Source organism: Mustela lutreola, chromosome 1 (genome assembly GCF_030435805.1).
Source record: "Mustela lutreola isolate mMusLut2 chromosome 1, mMusLut2.pri, whole genome shotgun sequence".
Taxonomy (NCBI): domain Eukaryota; kingdom Metazoa; phylum Chordata; class Mammalia; order Carnivora; family Mustelidae; genus Mustela; species Mustela lutreola.
The window spans coordinates 287,917,808-287,933,420 of NC_081290.1; the positions used below are offsets into that span (position 1 = coordinate 287,917,808).

At 65.8% G+C, this 15,613-nt stretch overlaps 1 protein-coding gene across 1 annotated transcript in view; it reads left to right on the forward strand.

The window, feature by feature from the left end:
• Positions 1–12,121, forward strand: part of CDKN1C (cyclin dependent kinase inhibitor 1C) — a 16,468-nt gene extending 4,347 nt beyond the window's left edge. The window contains exons 2-5 of the mRNA XM_059150903.1: positions 9,700–9,814; positions 10,003–10,670; positions 11,170–11,304; positions 11,420–12,121. Coding sequence (XP_059006886.1) covers positions 9,700–9,814; positions 10,003–10,670; positions 11,170–11,303 — 917 coding nt within the window. The 3' untranslated portion in view covers position 11,304; positions 11,420–12,121. The remainder of the gene's footprint in view (positions 1–9,699; positions 9,815–10,002; positions 10,671–11,169; positions 11,305–11,419) is intronic.
• The last annotated feature ends 3,492 nt before the right edge of the window (positions 12,122–15,613 follow it).

Genomic DNA, 15,613 nt, shown 5'->3' on the forward strand with positions numbered 1-15,613 from the left:
TCCCAGGGGGAGTGGGAGGGCAGAAGGGCCGCCCGGACTCAGGAAGAGGCAGGCCTTGAACTTCTCAGGATAGCAGGGCTCAGGGAGAGCGGCCCCACACCTGATCGCCAGGCTGTGGCGGGGAAACCGAAGCAGGACACGTGGCCAGAATACGCCCCTCTTCCTGCCCTCCAGGCACTGGTCTCCCAATAGGCACATGCCCGGGGGCGCCTGGAAGTTCCCAAATGCGTCTTAGGTACCTGAACCTCCCCCAAGCAGCGCCTCCTCCTCTCCTGGCCCCTCAACCTCCAGCAGGAAGAGACGACGCCATGTCTGACCACCCAATCCCACATGCAGCGTCTTCTAGAACCCTTGTCCATTGGACCTCAATAGAGAATCCATCCAGAAAGGAGCAGGAAGGACTTCCAGAAAGCCAGAAGTCACAAGCCTACGCACTCCTTCCTACCCTGGTGATGCCCTTGGCCGCCATCCGGCCACGTCCCCCTGCTGGATGGCACTTTTAAGGCACCTGCCTATTTGGTGTCTGCTGGGGGCCGCCACAGAGACAACCCAAGCATCGAGAAGCCGCAGCTGCCCTTCTGTGCTCTGGGCTCCCTGGAAACTGGCTGAATGAGACTCTAGGGGACCTGGCGCCCCTCGCCCCAAGGCCTCTGGTCCCCTGCTCTGTTCCAGGGATGGCTGGCTCTTCCACATATTTTGGGGAAACCGAAGAAGAGGGAGCAACTGCCCCAGCACCTCACCCTGCCCCTTGCCCCCACGGGACTCGGCACAAATCCAAGCCCTGAAAGTCCTCCCTGGAGCCTGAGGCATCGGGCAGCCAGCCCTTCTGCAGGCCGGTGGCCCCAAACCTGCCCTGGTTTATTCACCTGTTTCGGACTCCACCCACCAGCCTGGAAGCCCCTGGAGGGGAGCCCCACCCCCACCCTGAGGTCCCAGGGAAACACTCCTGGCCTACATCCTGATTGGACGTTGGAGGAGGAGGGCCCGCTCAAGGTCACACTGCCAACAGGGGCCTGCCAGGCTACCAGAGCTAATGTCCAGCCCAAGGCGGTCACTTGCTCCACTACTTTCCATAAATCAGCATCCGGAGCATGAGGGAAAGGGGGCTCAGCAGGGGGCCCAGCAGCAGGCAGGTCTGCGCTCAGGGTGGAGCCCAGGAGTTATGCCCAGAGCTGGGCAGTCCCCCCACCGGGGCTGGCATCTCTGTGACTCGCCAGGTCTCGATAAGGGGCTTGTCCTCTCAAGACTGTATCCCCACCTGTGAAATGGACAAGATTGGTCTCTGCCGGTCTAGGAGGGTTAATGAGCTAATGCCTACGTAAGGTGCAGGTACAGGGCTGCCTGGCCCGGCCCGGGGAGGGTCCCGCCGGCAGCAGCCGGCTGCTGACCGGCGTCCAGCCTGGGGCCGGCTGAGGGCCCTACTGAGCGCTGCGTGTTTGATGGGTTGGGCTCCTGGGAGTCGTGGCCACCTGCACGGACTCTGGAGGTGTTGGTAGCGCTGTCCAGGCTGCCGAGTGTGTAAATGCTGTTCCACCCTGCCCGAAGGGTTATTAGGGAATGCACGTGATGGGGGGTGTCTGAATCCCCCCACCAGCCCATGTCCCTGCACTCAGAGCAAATGTCCACTTTAGATTACAGTGGCAGCTGGAGGGGCCGCTGGTGTCGGGGCTGTGCCTGCCCACCCCTCCAGGTCTGACGATAGGGAGGGTGCTGGCCACTGTGCCGGACACATGCGGACACGGCCCCCCGGGCCTCCTCAGGGGCCTTGAAGGGGAAGAAGCAGAGGGCCAGAGAGGTTAAGTGACTTGCTCATGGTCACATGGCCAGTACGGGACTGTTGCTCTGCCTGACTCTGAAGCCCCAAGCCCCTTGGCCAGGCAGTGCTCCTACCTTGCCCCCTGCCCCAATGCCCTTGCCATGTGAATGCTGCCGGGATGGAATGGCCAGAGGTAGAAGTGGGAATCCGGGCCCCCAACACCCGGGGTGGGGGGACTGTGGGCTGTGGCACACCCTCCGCCCCCACAGCAAAGGTCTGCTGCCTGCTCCCTCCCCCCGGCACTCCAGCTCCCCCGGTACCTTCCTACCTGATGCCTCCTGCCCTCTCTTTTGTCACGCCCCATAACCCAGGGGCCCAGCGCTCCCGGAGCCCGTCCTTCCGGGCCCCCAGCTCCTGCCCCGGCCTGGGGCCCCGTCATTTCCCGCCCGCCTGACTTCTGACAGTCCTCACGCCGCCGTCCGACCTCTGCTCACGGCACCTGCGTCCACCAACAAATCTCAGGACTCTGGACCCCAAGACAGGAGTCTCCAAGGCTCTTTGATGCCTTCAAGATGTCACCAGCTCCTGGAGCTGGAGTCCCCAGCCTCCCACGCCTGGCCACCCCTCGCCCCCAGGCCCTCCCCAGCAATCTGGTTCATTCTGGACTCACTCAGTACCAGCTGTGACCAGCTTGGCCACTTCCCTGCCTGGGACCTCTGCCCTTCCCAGGGTCCCCCTCCTCCTCCCAAACCTGGGGTGGGCTCTTATGAGGGCTCCTGCTGTACCCCACTTCCCACCATCCTGGCACAGACCGCCTGCGTAGCGGTGGAGGCTGTGGGAGGCTTGGGGGCAGACCCAGGCCTTCCCTGCTGGCCCACGGGGCTCCCTTCAGCTGCACGCTGATCTCGGGGGGCAGCCGGCCGAGCCCGTGGGGCACACTCTTCTCTTGGGGCTTGCTTTCCTGTCTGCTGCTCCCCTGGCCAGGCCCAGGCGCCCAGCACAGGGAAGGGGTTACGGTTCCTGGTTCAGTGGGCACAGTTGCAAGAAGCAACTGAAGCCGGGTTGTTCTTGACGACCAGAGGCACCGTGGGAGAGTGTCTGCAGGTGGACATTCAGGCCCCAAGACGGGCCCACCGGACTGGGGAGGACCACGCTGGACGCGGGGCTCTCGACGGTCTGGGGCTGTGACCAGCAGCACTAATGGAGGGAGGGGAGGCAGAGGGTGATGAGGGGCACAGGGCAGGAAGAGGAAGAGGAGCAAGGGGAGGGGGCTGAGCAGCAGCAGGGGAGGGCCGGGAGGAGCCGGTCCTCTCTGTGGTCTTAGGCTGGGGGCTACTCCCCTTCCTCTCCCTGGGCCCTGGTCCCCTACCCACCGGAGACAGGAGAAGTCATGTGTGCGTGTGAGAGTGGCAGCCCCCTTGCAAACACCTAGGGGTGATGGTTTTTTTTTTTTTTTTTTAAAGAGGCTTCCCCCCGGCTTCCCCCCCCGCGTAGCCCTGACCGGCCACATTGGGCAGCACCTCCTCCCCCATTTAGACTTGAGACTTGTGGCCTCGGAGAGCAAGACCCTTGCCCAAGTTCCCCCCAAGGCGAGGGACGAATGTGGGGGTCTAAGGACGGCTCTGGGGTCCCCCTAGGCTCTCCCAGTCCCCAGCCTGGGGGCAAGTGGGCTGGCTCCTGGATGCAATGCCATCTTTGGACACCAGGGGGCAGCAGGCACCCAGCTTTTCGCCTCAGGGCCTGCGGCTGGCCGCCTCGGGGCTCAGGGACTGTCCCCTCCGAGCCTTCAGCAGACCCCCAAACTATGCCCGAGCCATCGAGGGAGGCGGGAGACAGTCGTCCCTTCTGCTGAGGCCCTACTCTGTGTGGCCTGCAGGACACTGGGACGGGCTGGCCAGGGCTGGGACACGTCTACCTGCTGACCTCTGTCTCCACTGACCAGTGCTCACCTTTGACACCCAGCTGGGGGGAGGGGGTGGGGGAGTGCGGTGATGGACGAAGGGGGTTTGGCTCTCCTTCCCTGGCCCTGGCCGCCCCCAACTCGCTCTGGGGGCCGGCTAAGGGCTGTCACGGGAGCAGCTCACACACTGTTGTGCCCGGCACACGGCATGTCCTGCTCGCTCCCCTGAGGCCCAGGGGGCCCCCCACGCCCCGGGGCCCCGCGGGCATGTGGGCTCCTGTCTCTTGCCCTGCCCGGGGCAGGATGAGGGTGCACACGTGGGCCTCTGCGTCTCCTCCCTGGCGTTCAGGCTCTTCTAGGAACACGGTGTGGGTGTGTTGGGAGCGGGGTGGGAGCTGGTCCCCTGCAAGCCCTGTGGACAGCAGATGCTGACTCATGGGGTCCCCACTAGCTCGAGGAGACTGGGGGGGGGGGGCACCAGCTCACCCACATTCATTTTTCCTGGTCTTTTTTTTTGGGAGAGTGAGCCTCTGAGTCCTGGGGACCTGCCTCCTCTGTGTCCTGTGGGCGCAGGGGAGGTGGGAGGCCTGGGGGGGCTCTGAGCTGGCCACAGGGTTGCATGCCTGCCCCCTACCCTGGAAACCCTCCCCAGCCCTGGAGGGTCTGTCTGAAGCCTAGGAGAGCCCATGGTCAAGGACCTCCTGGGACGGTCAGTGCTGGAACAGGAACGGTCCGGACCAGCGGGAGGACAGGCAGAGTCTCAGCTTGAGAGTCTGAGGGGAAGGGGCCCCTGGCCCGTTGTGGGGACTGGGCTGCAGCGCCCTCACGTCCAGGGCTGTTCCCTGCTCCCTCCACGCCTCCCCCAGGGCCTGCCCAGCCCCTCCTGCTAATTCCCGGGGAGTGAGGACCCCCAGCCCGGCCCAGACAGGAGCACAAGGCGGCCCCTGTAATCCGAGCTTTGGATTCCCGTCGTGCGGCATGTGGACGCGTCACCGGAGGGAGGCCGGCACCTGCGGAGGACGTGCCTGGCAGCCGCCCCGAGAACAGCCCGTCCTGGGGGGGCTGGGGGCGGGGCGAGCCGAGCGCGGGAAGTCGGTGCGGGGAGGAAGGTTCTCGCCGCTCGGCGCTGGGCCCTGGGCCAAGTGCGCTAGGAAAGCGCCCCCTCCCGCCAGCCCCAGCTCAGAGCTGGGCCGGCGGCCTGGAGCTGGAGGCCCGCTAGTTAATCGGTAACTCTCCACTCTCCTTGGGGCCTCCAGGCCTCGTCTCCTGGAGGAGAAGGTGAGGCTCTGCGGGGCAGCCGTCTTCCCTTCCTGAGGGGTCTGGCCGGGCCTGTCCGGGCCCACTGTGCAGGGCTGCGGTGTGGGGGCCCAGGGCTGGCCCTGCCCGGGGCTGCGGGGGAGGGGTGGGGAGTGGATGGGGCCTTTGCCCTGGTGGGGTACCCAGTGGACAGGCCAAGATCTACACAGGAGAGGGCAGACTGGGCTGGGCAAGAGCTGGGTCCCCTCCCCGACGAGAGGTGCCTGCGGGGGCCGCCCTCCAGGGACAGGGCCCCAGGCCCGGCAGATGGTCAGCTCTGGCTCCAGGTTTGGGGGACTGAGGTTAACCCTGAGACTCGCTTTCTTTCCTCTCATGCTTTCGTGCTCATCGGCCCCTCGTGGAAGTCCAGTGCGGGGGCTCAGGGCCGGGGCGAGCCTCGGGTCTGCTGTCCCGAGCATGGAGAAGTGGCTCAGCCTCTCTGAACCTCTGGCTCCCCACTTGCAAAACAGGCATCAAGAGGCCCGTAGGGGTTCTTGGAAGGGTTAAGCGAGGCAAGTTGCAAGTTGCTGAGCCCGGTGCAGGGCTGGCTTAAGGTGGCTGGTGCTGTCGGCCTGGGGAATGTCCCCCGGCGCTGCAGGGCAGTCCTGGAGGCCTGCAGACAGACGTCCCTTGCAGGGTCCCTGGGAGCATGCCAGGGGCAGCCCCCAGGCCCCAGGCTGCCCTCCCGGGCTTCCAGAAACAGCTCCAAGCGGCTCCCCAGAAGGAGGGAGCCCTGGGACCCCCGGCATGGAAGTCAGCCACCAGGCGGCAGCACGCGGCCGAGGACGGCACTTTCTGCCCGCCCTGCTCTGCCACTCGCTTGGGCAAGAGCATCTCCCCATCGAGCCTCAGTTTCCTGGACTGCAAAAGGGTCCCACTCCCTCAGCACGGGTGGCACTGTCAGGGAAACAACCCAAGGCCCTGGGTTTTGTGGTTAGCTGCCTTAACCCCCGGGGGCTGAGCCAAGTTCTTCAATCTTCCCAGAATGGGCCCTGTGTCCCCATCCAGAAAATGACACCCCAAACAGGCCTGTGCCACGCAGGGGAGTCCGGTGGGCAGCGGTGGCGGCTGGAACTGACGAGCCCCTGCGTGTTAGTGGGCAATAAACATTCGCTCCTCACTCCCATCTTGGGCTGGTGGGCATGTAGAGGGAGCTTGTGGCTCTGCTCCCTGTGGCCATTCAGCGCTTCCGACACCCAGGGGGGGTCTCTGTCTCTGGAGTCCCTCCCTGGACGGCCCCGCGGCCACCCCGTCTGGCTGGCAGAGTGGGGACGGGAGGGGCAGGATGGCTTGTCTGGTTTGGATGGGCCCCGGGCTGGAGGTGGTGGGTGCCCTTTGGCTCTCTTGTTCATGGCCAGCAGTGGTCCCGTGGCTCCCCAGGTCCCGAGGGGCTGGGAATGTGGTCTTTGTGCTGATCGGTCAGCTGGACAGGGTGGAGGTATGCTGGAGAAGCCGGCAGGGGGCCGGTGCTTCCCGCCCCCCCCAATCCCATGCAGGCAGGATTGGGTTGCTGGGGCATCCCAGGGGCCTGTCCTTGCTGGTCCAGCCCGGGGGCCAGCACCCCCTCTCTGGTTCTGCTGTCTGCAGCAACACAAGAGTACAAACATTTCCCTTTTGTTTCCTTTTTCTGCTTCGGATATATTTTTAATTACAAAAGTAGAGCTTGGCTATTGTACTCGGACAGATGTTTGCACGCCTGGGGGGCCCCTTGGGGTGGAGGCCTGGGCCTTCTCTCTGACTCCCAGCCCCCAGCTCTATCCCTGGCTTGGGGGAAAGGGACCCAGCTCCACTGTTGGGATCAGCAAGTCAGTAAGCCAACGGGTACCATGCTTCCCTAGATTCAGGGTCACATACTCAGAGAAGGTCCCCTCCCTGCCCTAACAAGTCCAGGAGGGGAGGTGTCCCTGTGGCCCTCAGAGAAAGAGAAGCAGAAAGGCCCGAGGGAAAGTAGGGAGAAAGCCAGGCAGTGGGAGGGGGTGAGTCAAACTCGCTCCCTCCCCCGCTGCGTGGCCCTGGTGGCTTCCCGGGCTCCCTCTGTCAGCTCCACCCCCTGCCTTCCCGGCAGGACAGGTGAGGCCCAGTGAGGGGGTGCAGGAGAGCCACCCGGGCAGCCCTTGGCCCAGTGAAGGGCGGCAGCTGTTGCCACACTGTGTGACACGAGGTGCGGGGCTGCCACTCTCAGTCCTTGGAGGTAGGACTCCATGTCACAATCCGTTAGGCCTGTCCCTGGAGGGAGTGTTGGACCCACCCATCTGAGCTCAGCTGGTCCCCACGGAGGCGTCAGGGTGGGCACCAAAGGTAGTGGGAATGGCCCTCTAGGCCCAGCCCCCGCCAGGGACAGGGCTGGGGGAAGGTGGGGTCCCATGGGGGAATGGGGTGTTGCTGGAGCAGGCTTGCTCCTGCTCCTTTCCGAAGCAACTCCTGGCCTTAGGGGGCCGAGGCCAGGCAGGGGTTCATAGGACCAGGCTGTCCCTGGTGGGGAGGGGAGCTCAGGCTCCCCTGAGGCTCTGCAGCGGGGGCTGGGAGTGGGGTGGCATCGTTCCTCGAGGAAGGGAGCGGCCTGGAGGCCGAATCTGGGCCGGGGATGGGCTGCTTCCCCAGCCTGCCCTCCTGGACAGCTGGACTGAGGGCATCCGGACCTCTCGGGAAATCCTGGGGGCCACCTGGTTCCACATTTTGGGGTCACTGCAGCTGTGGCACTGGGGAAGCTGGCAAGACCTTGGCGCCAACACCACTGGGCTCCCCGGCCTCCTTTTAGCCCCAGGCCCGGTGACGTCAGCCTGGTGTGAGGGGCCACAGAGCTTGGGGGACCTTTCCCGGTTCCTCCTCACATTCCTGACGATACAAAATTGTAACATCTCCATGCTTGTGGGAAATGAGGAATGCAGCGCACAGACGGGAATAAAAACCCATCGTGAACCACCGCCTCGGTCCTGCCGTCAAGACCCCCGCACGCTGCCGCGCCCTCCTCGCCCGCCCCTGCGCCAGTGCCCACTCCCGTTGGCCTCCTCCCCTCTCCCTGACCCTCAGCTGCCCCGGACCCAGGATGCCTCCTCCAGGACACGTTTGCTCACTATCACACTGTCCCAGCCCTGGGGAGTCCTGGAACCCACCTGGCCCTGGCTGGGGTCTAGTCAGCCTTCTTTATCTCGCTGGGCTCATGGACTCACCTGGGACAGGCGCTCACGACAGCTCAGGGCTCTGCTGAACCCTCCAACAGGTGCCTGACCCTCCTGACCCCCCAGCCCAGGGCTGCTCTTAGCTTGGGGGGTGGTGGCTGGAGGCATTTCCTAGGCTCCCTGCCCCACTACAGGCTGGGCCAAATGGAAAGCTGCAGAATATAATACTCGCCCATGGCCTGGCCCCGCGGGGATGAGAGCCGCCCTGGGAGGACCTGCGGCTGGGCCAGGCCGGGCCTGTGGGGGAGAAGGGGTGTGGGTCCTGGCAGGTCCTGCCCGGTCCCCTGACAGCTGGAGTAGGGCTCTCTGGCTTGCATGTGCCATCATCCTCAGGGTGTGTTTTCTCCCAACAAACAGTATTTACCGGGCATGATGAGGGGGTGCTAGCCCTCGCAGGCGGCGGGACAGGTAGAAGTCCGGCTGCCTGCGGCTCAGCCCCAGTTCCCACCTGCGGGTGGGCTGTGTGATCGGGGTGTATCCGCCCAGAGAACCAGTATTCTCAGTCAAGGCCCTACGCTGAGCAGGGCCAGGGCCACTCCCTGGAGAGGCCTCTAGTGCCCTGTCCAGTAGCCAACCCCCCCCAGAAGAACAGCCTCCAGTCAGTGTGGACAATCAGACCTCTGGCCTTGTGCGGCAGAAGCCCAGAGAGCCCCACCGAAGCCTGAGAGGTGCCGGGCACCTGGTCCGCGGCGTGGTGGGTAGAGCCGGGATGGGCTCCGTCTGTTTCCTATCCACTGAGCGGGGCTGGGCAGGCCCCAAGAGCCCAGGACTCCAGGGGCCGAGGGCCGGCTCTCCAAGGTGTCTCGAGACTTCGCCCCAGCAGGGGCGGGGGGACAGTGGTTCGACGGCCTTAGGGCCAGCAGGTGTGTCAGGGCTCCAGGTGCGCGGAACCCCGCCAGGGACGCCAGCCCCGGGCGCCGCAGGCCGCGCGGGGGCAGCCGAAGACCCCGTCTCGCTCCAGCCGAGGACGGGATGCCCACGGCGGGTTCAAGCCCCGTCAACTGGCGCTGGAGGCCCAAAGGCGAGCGCGGGCGGCGGGGCCGGCGCCCCCGGGGGTCGAGTCGCAACCGGCCGGACGCCGGGCCCCGCCGCGCCGAGGAGGGCGCGCCGGCCGAGGGGGCGCCCGCGCCACCGCCGCCGCCGCCGCCTCGCAGCCCCCGCCAGCAGACAAAGGAGCCGGAGGGGGGCGGGGGGGGGGGATGGGGCGAGGGGGCGGGGCGCCGCGGTGTCACGTTACCGCCCGCAGCGCCCTTTAACTCGGGCCCCGCCCCGCTCGCCGCCCCCCGCCCGCGGCCGCGCGCCCCGCGCCCCGCCAATCGGCCCGCGCGCCCCGCCCCGCCCTCGGGTGGGTGTGTGCACGCGGCCAATGGGCGGCGCGCGGGGGCCGGGCGGCCGGCGGGGCGGGGGCAGAGCGGCGCGGGCCAATCGCCGCGGTGTTGTTGAAACTGAAAATACTACATTATGCTAATCGCGGCGGGGCCCCCGCGGGGGGGCGAGTGCGACCCTCGCGTATAAAGGGGCGCGCGAGGGCTGGGCGTTCCACAGGCCAAGTGCTCTGCGCTCGGTAGGTGCCAACCAGGCCCGAACGAGCCGAGCGGGCGAGGACAGGCACCGAGGGGGCGCGGCCGCGGCCGGACGACACCGCGAGCGACACTCAGGAGCAGCCCAGGGCCCGACAGCCAGGTAGCCGCCGCGCCGCCCTCCCGCCGCGTCCCTGTGCCAATGCGGACTCCGAGCGCGCGGGGTCTCCCCTGCGCCCGGCCTCCGCCCTCCTCTCCTCTCCTCCTCCTCCTCCTCCTCCTCCTCTCCCCTCCTCTCCCGTGGCCCCGGCCCGCGCTGCCCGGGGCCAGGCTGGACGTGTGTCTCCGCAGCGCCTTGGCAATGGAGCGCCTTGTCGCCCGCCGCACCTTTCCCCTGTTCGCGCGCACCAGCGCCTGCCGCAGCCTCTTCGGGCCGGTGGACCACGAGGAGCTGAGCCGGGAGCTGCAGATCCGCCTGGCCGAGCTGAGTGCCGAGGACCAGCGCCGCTGGGACTACAACTTCCAGCAGGACGTGCCCCTGCGCGGCCCCGGACGTCTGCAGTGGACCGAGGTGGACAGCGACTCCGTGCCCGCCTTCTACCGCGAGACGGTGCAGGTGGGGCGCTGCCGCCTGCTCCTGGCGCCCCGGCCCCGCCCGGAGGGCGCAGGCGATAGCCCGCCCCCCGCGCCGCCGGCCGAGGAGCCCCTCGACGGCCTCGGGGAGGCGCCGGCGCCGCCGTCCGGCGGCCCGGTGGTGGCTCCCGCCCCGGCCCCAGCCGTGGCGCCGCAGGAGAGCGATGAGCAGGAGGCGGTCCCGCCGCCGCGCAGCCAGGAGCCCCTGGCCGAGCCGCTGCACTCAGGGATTTCGGGGCGCCCCGCGCCGGGCACTGCCGCTGCCGCCGGTGGCGCCGCCGCCGCCGCCAATGCTGCCGCCGCCGCCGCCGCCGGCGGGGCTGTTGCCACCACCGCTGCCGCGGGAGGCGCCGCGATCAAGAAGCTGCCCGGGCCTCTCATCTCCGGTGAGTCCCGCGCGGCCCCGCCCCGGCCCGGCCCGGCCCTGCTTTGTCCGGCCGACCGGGCTCCCCCGGCCTCGGGGGCCTCACTTGGTCCCCGCCTCCTCCCGTGGCATTAAAGGGCCAGCAGCGCGCAGGGCGCGGCCGTGCCCGCACCCCGTCCCGCCCCGCTGTTGTGCTCCCGAGCGGCGGGCGCGGGAGGGACGGGGGAGCGCGCGCTCGGGCCCCCTGGGCGCGCGATCCCCGCTCTGGCCGCGGGAGCCCCTCCCCGGGCGCGGCGGGCGCGGCGGGCGCGGCGCGGAGGGGGTTAAGTGCGGCGGCAGCCCCGGGGGGCTTGGCCGCGGGACAAGGAGAAATGCTTACACAGCACATTGCGCGGGCGACGTAAACAAAGCTGACCCGCCGCGGACCTCGGCGCGGGCGGGGACGGCGCCCCCACCCCGGCCCCCTCTTGGGTTCCCCGGCCGACCCCGCCCTGACCGGCTGCGCGCGCTGTCGCCCGCAGATTTCTTCGCCAAGCGCAAGAGACCCGCGCCCGAGGCCAAGGCGTCGAACGAGGTTCCCGCGGGATGCGCCGCCCCTGGCGCCGCTCCAGCCGTCGGCTCGGCGGAGCAGACACCGCGCAAGCGGCTGCGGTGAGGTGGGTACGGCCCCGCGCGCGCTGGGCGGGGAGGGGTCGCCCCGCGGGGTCCTCGCGGCCACTCTGTCTGTCTGTCTCTCTGTCTGCTGTCGCTGACCGCGCCTCTCTCCCGCAGCGTCGCGCGTAAAGAGCCCTGAGAGAGCCCGCGGGGCGGCGGACAGGACAGGAGCGCGGGGCCTCGGCTGGGACCGTCCATGTAGCAGCACCCGGCGGCAGCTGCCGTCGAGCAGCGTTCGGTTTCGTGTTTAAAATTTAAAAAAAAAAAAAAAAAACTGTGCAATGTATTAATAACGTCTTTTATATCTAAATGTATTCTGCACGAGGAGTACACTGGTCCCAAGGTGTAAAGCTTTAAGAGTCATTTATATAAAATGTTTAATCTCTGCTGAAACTCAGTGCAAAAAAATGAAAAAAGAAAAAAAAAGGAAAAAAGAAAAAAACATGTATATTTGTACAAAAAGTTTTTAAAGTTATACTAACTTATATTTTCTATTTATGTCGAGGCGTGGGCCGCTCTGCCACGCGGTAGCTCGGTTATTGGTTATGCCAAAGGCACCTCACCGCATCTGGTTATCGACAAATGTAAATTTATTTTTATAGCGGACTCTGGGGGGAGGGTCGCTCCCAAGCTGTAGCCGCCGGACATGCCCATCTAGCTAGCAGTTCTCTCCGCGCTTTCGCTGTCTCTCTTTATTATTATGATCATTTTAAACTTGAAGACAAATTTGTTAACATGGTTCCTGAGCCGTCTGCACCACTGCCCCGGCCCCTCGTCCGCCGGGTTCTAAATAAAGAGGCCGAAAAACGCTGCAAGTCAGCTCCGTGTGTGCGTGAACTGCCTCCAGCCTCCTTCTGGGGCACCCCTCGGAAGTTAGGGAGATAGGACAGTGGACACGGGGGCAGCCCAGCTTCTTTCTAGGCCACCGTCCCAAAGTGACAGGGACTTTCTCCGGCTAGGGTAGGCCCACCACCACCTGCTGCAGGCCCCTAACTTAGGGATGAGCGGCCCCGCCCTCTCTGCCACCCCTTCCCCCCGCCCCCCTCGTGCGGGGCTGTGCGCCGAACCTGGAGACTGGGGAGAGGGGGGCTCACTGCTTCCCTGCTCCAGGGAAGCCACCCACACTCCAGCCGCCCTGGGCTGATGCCCCACGGGGCTCAGGTGGGCACTTGCGGGGGCTGGGCCAACGCCCCACCTCCGCCCCCACTCTGACTACTGCGTCGCCGTCGCAGGGCGCCTGGGGACCAGGGCTCTCAACTGTTCGAGCCTGGCACACGGTGGAGCCGCAATGGCTCCGGGGTTCCCAGCTTCGTGGGTCGGGGTCCACCGGGGTCGGGCCAGAAGAACCCCTGACGGGTTCTGGGCCTGTTCGCGCTCGCAATGGGGGAGGGGCAGCCCAAAGGCCTGCGAGGGAGGAGTGGGGAGGGGAGGCGCCTGGGGCCAGGTCGGGCTGGGGAGGGGTGGGCTCCGCCGAGGAGGAACTCAACTGGAAGTCGGATCCACCCGCGCGCACCCACCAGCCTTCTGGTTTCAAAGGACTCCCTTTCAGTCGAAAAGAGGAGGTTTATTTTATTTTATTTTTTTATAGCTGACCTATAAACCTCTGAAAATTATGGCTTACAATGGAAAGGATGACGTGAGGTAGCCCAGACTGGCGGCGGGCAGTGTTTGTGCCGTGCCTTGGGCCAGGAGAAGCAGGGGAACGGGCGGCATATTTAAGTTAACCGTTTTGGGGCTGTAGGTGACACTGAGCGTCCCCACGGCTCAGGGACAAAGGCTGGGCTCAACCCTTAAGTCTGAAGATGCATCTGGCCTTGTCATTAACTTCACCTCCCCACCAAGCGCCTAAAAGGGCCTGGAAGAGGGACATGGGGCTGGACAGGTCACGGAGAAATGCCCCAGCAGGAGAGTCCGGGGGGGGGGGCAGCCCCCTCCAGCTTGCTTTGAGTCTGATTACAAGCTGGGATTAGGCCTGCATAGACCTGACATCAGGCTTCAAGCCTCTCCTGTGGGGAGGGAGCCTGCCCCCCCCCCCCCCCCTGAGCACAGCCTGGTAGAGAGGACGGGTGGGGGTGGGGGGCTGCTAGGCCTGGCACCCAGCAGAGTCCCCTGCGCTTTCCCCAAAGCTCACAGTCCCCAAGCACAACTGTGCCGGGGTGCGGTCCCCCTGTCCCTCCCTGCTTCCTGCTGTCCACCGGACAGCTTTCTCCAAGCAGGGCGAGGGGCTGCTTCCCGATGGAAAGGCGAGCGATGCTATCATTTCTAGAGATGGTGCCCCTGTCCCCCAGCAGGACCTGGGAGCAGATACCCAGAGGTTGCCCTCCGCAGGGAAAAAGCACTGGATTTGGAGTCACCTGTGTGACCCTGGGCCCACACACGGCCCCGACAAGCCCTTCTTTCCCTCGATGGGTCTCTGTTTCCTGCCTTTGGTGCCCGGTGGTCATCCTATGAGGATATTATGGACACGATGACATCTGGTGACCTCCAGCTCTCTCCTCACCCATGCTCATGTTGTAGGAAAGGGGCACGTGCCCTGCTGTCAGGATGGGCCCTTTCCTCTCCGGACCCTCAGGCCCTGCCCAAGCCGAGAGCACCTGGGAGCCAGCAGACATGTGGGGCGTGTGTGCCCACAGTCAGGGGCTGGCCTCAGCTCCCCGGGGGACCCATGAGGGTGATGATGATGATAACAGCCACAGCAAGGACGACTGGTCTCGGGCCCTAACGGCACAGGCTGAGCGCAGTTCAGCGAGATCCCGTCCGTCCACACAGCCCTGCCACATGCCCCATCTGTCTGAGGAGGAAACTGAGGCACGGAGCCAGCTGTCAGAGGGCAAGTCACTGACCTCAGCAGGGCTGTATTGCACGAGCCTGTCCCTCGGAAGGCTCCCCGGGCCGCCGGCGGGGAGTGTGAGCTCACACGCACAGAGCGTGGGGGGCTGCGCCGGACACACACAGCAGGCGTGCGCAGACGTCAGGGGCTTGGGCGATGTGTCTTCCGCGGGCTCCTCCGGACGCGGACTGGGCACACGCCACACGCCGGGCCCTGAGCTGGGCTCTAGCTGCGGGGCAGCTGCCTGCGGGCCCGGCTGGGAAGACAGAACGAGCAGCCAGCCAGGCGGAGGCTGGGAACCGGGCAGCGCCCTGGGCAGTGGTGCGCAGGGGAGCAGCGGGAAGGGCGAGCGCCCTCTGCGCAGGGCGGGACGTCACGCGTGTCTGAGCTGGAGCGTCCGAATGAGGCTGGGGAGCGGGGCGAAGGGGCTGCTTGCGGGTCTCTTCTGGCTTTGTGGCCCTCAGTGGCCCGGCCTGCTGCGGGGTGTTGGGCTCCCCACCCCCACACGCAGCTGAAACAGTAGTTCCCATAATGGTGCCTTTTGGGGGTGTGGCTGCCTGGCCTCCACTCCTTGTCCTTTTCCTCTGGTCTTCTGGACCCTCCTGGGTCTGAAGGCTGAGGTCACAGGTTGGATTTTATCTCTAGGCAGTGCGGAGCCCCTGGGCTGACAAGGGGCTGAGGCTGCTCGGTGGGGAGGGAGGCAAGGGTGACGAGGCGCTCCGGCGGCCGTCCGGGCAGAGGTCCCCATCTGGCTACGATTCCAAGGGCCATTCTGGGCACGCGGGACAGGGCGGTGAACGAGAGGGACCCAGCTAGTCCCTGCTCCCAGGAGCTGTCTTTAGAGTGGGACGTGACACGCTGAGACGTGCTGAGCGAGTGACAGCAGAGGTGGCGCTGTCACTGGTGAGCAAAGCTGGGCCCCTGTGTCAGGACTGAGGGTGGGGGGCTACTGTTTAAAGCAGGTCATGTCAGCCCCCCAGCAGGGGACGTCTGAATTGGACCTGAGGGCCACATGCCATGAGGATTAGCTGGGAGAGGAGTTCTGGGCAAAGGGCATGGCCAGTGCAAAGGCCCGGAGGTCAGGAGTGCTCATGGAGTAATGGGCCCGAGGGGCTGGGGTGCGAGGTGGGTCCAGAGAGCGGAGCTGGACTGGCAAGCAGGACTTGCAGGACCAGCAGGTAGGCTGGAGGGGGTGTGGGAACCCAGGAGGGGGATTTGGGGCTCCCCTAAGCACGAAGGTGGCTCCTTCTCAGAGCCAAGGAAGCCTTTACAGAGAACCGGAGAGCAGAGACAGGCCCCCTTTTTTGGACTTAAACTGTCATCCAGGCTCTTCCCTGCTCCAATTCCCTTCTCACCAGGCCTGTGGACCCCAGGATGCATGTTTAGTTCTGCCAAGGAGGCGTTAGGGCTCACAGGTGATGATGGGACGTTCAGACATTCGGAGCCACTGGCCTTGTTGCCAGCCGGGACTCAGCTCGCCC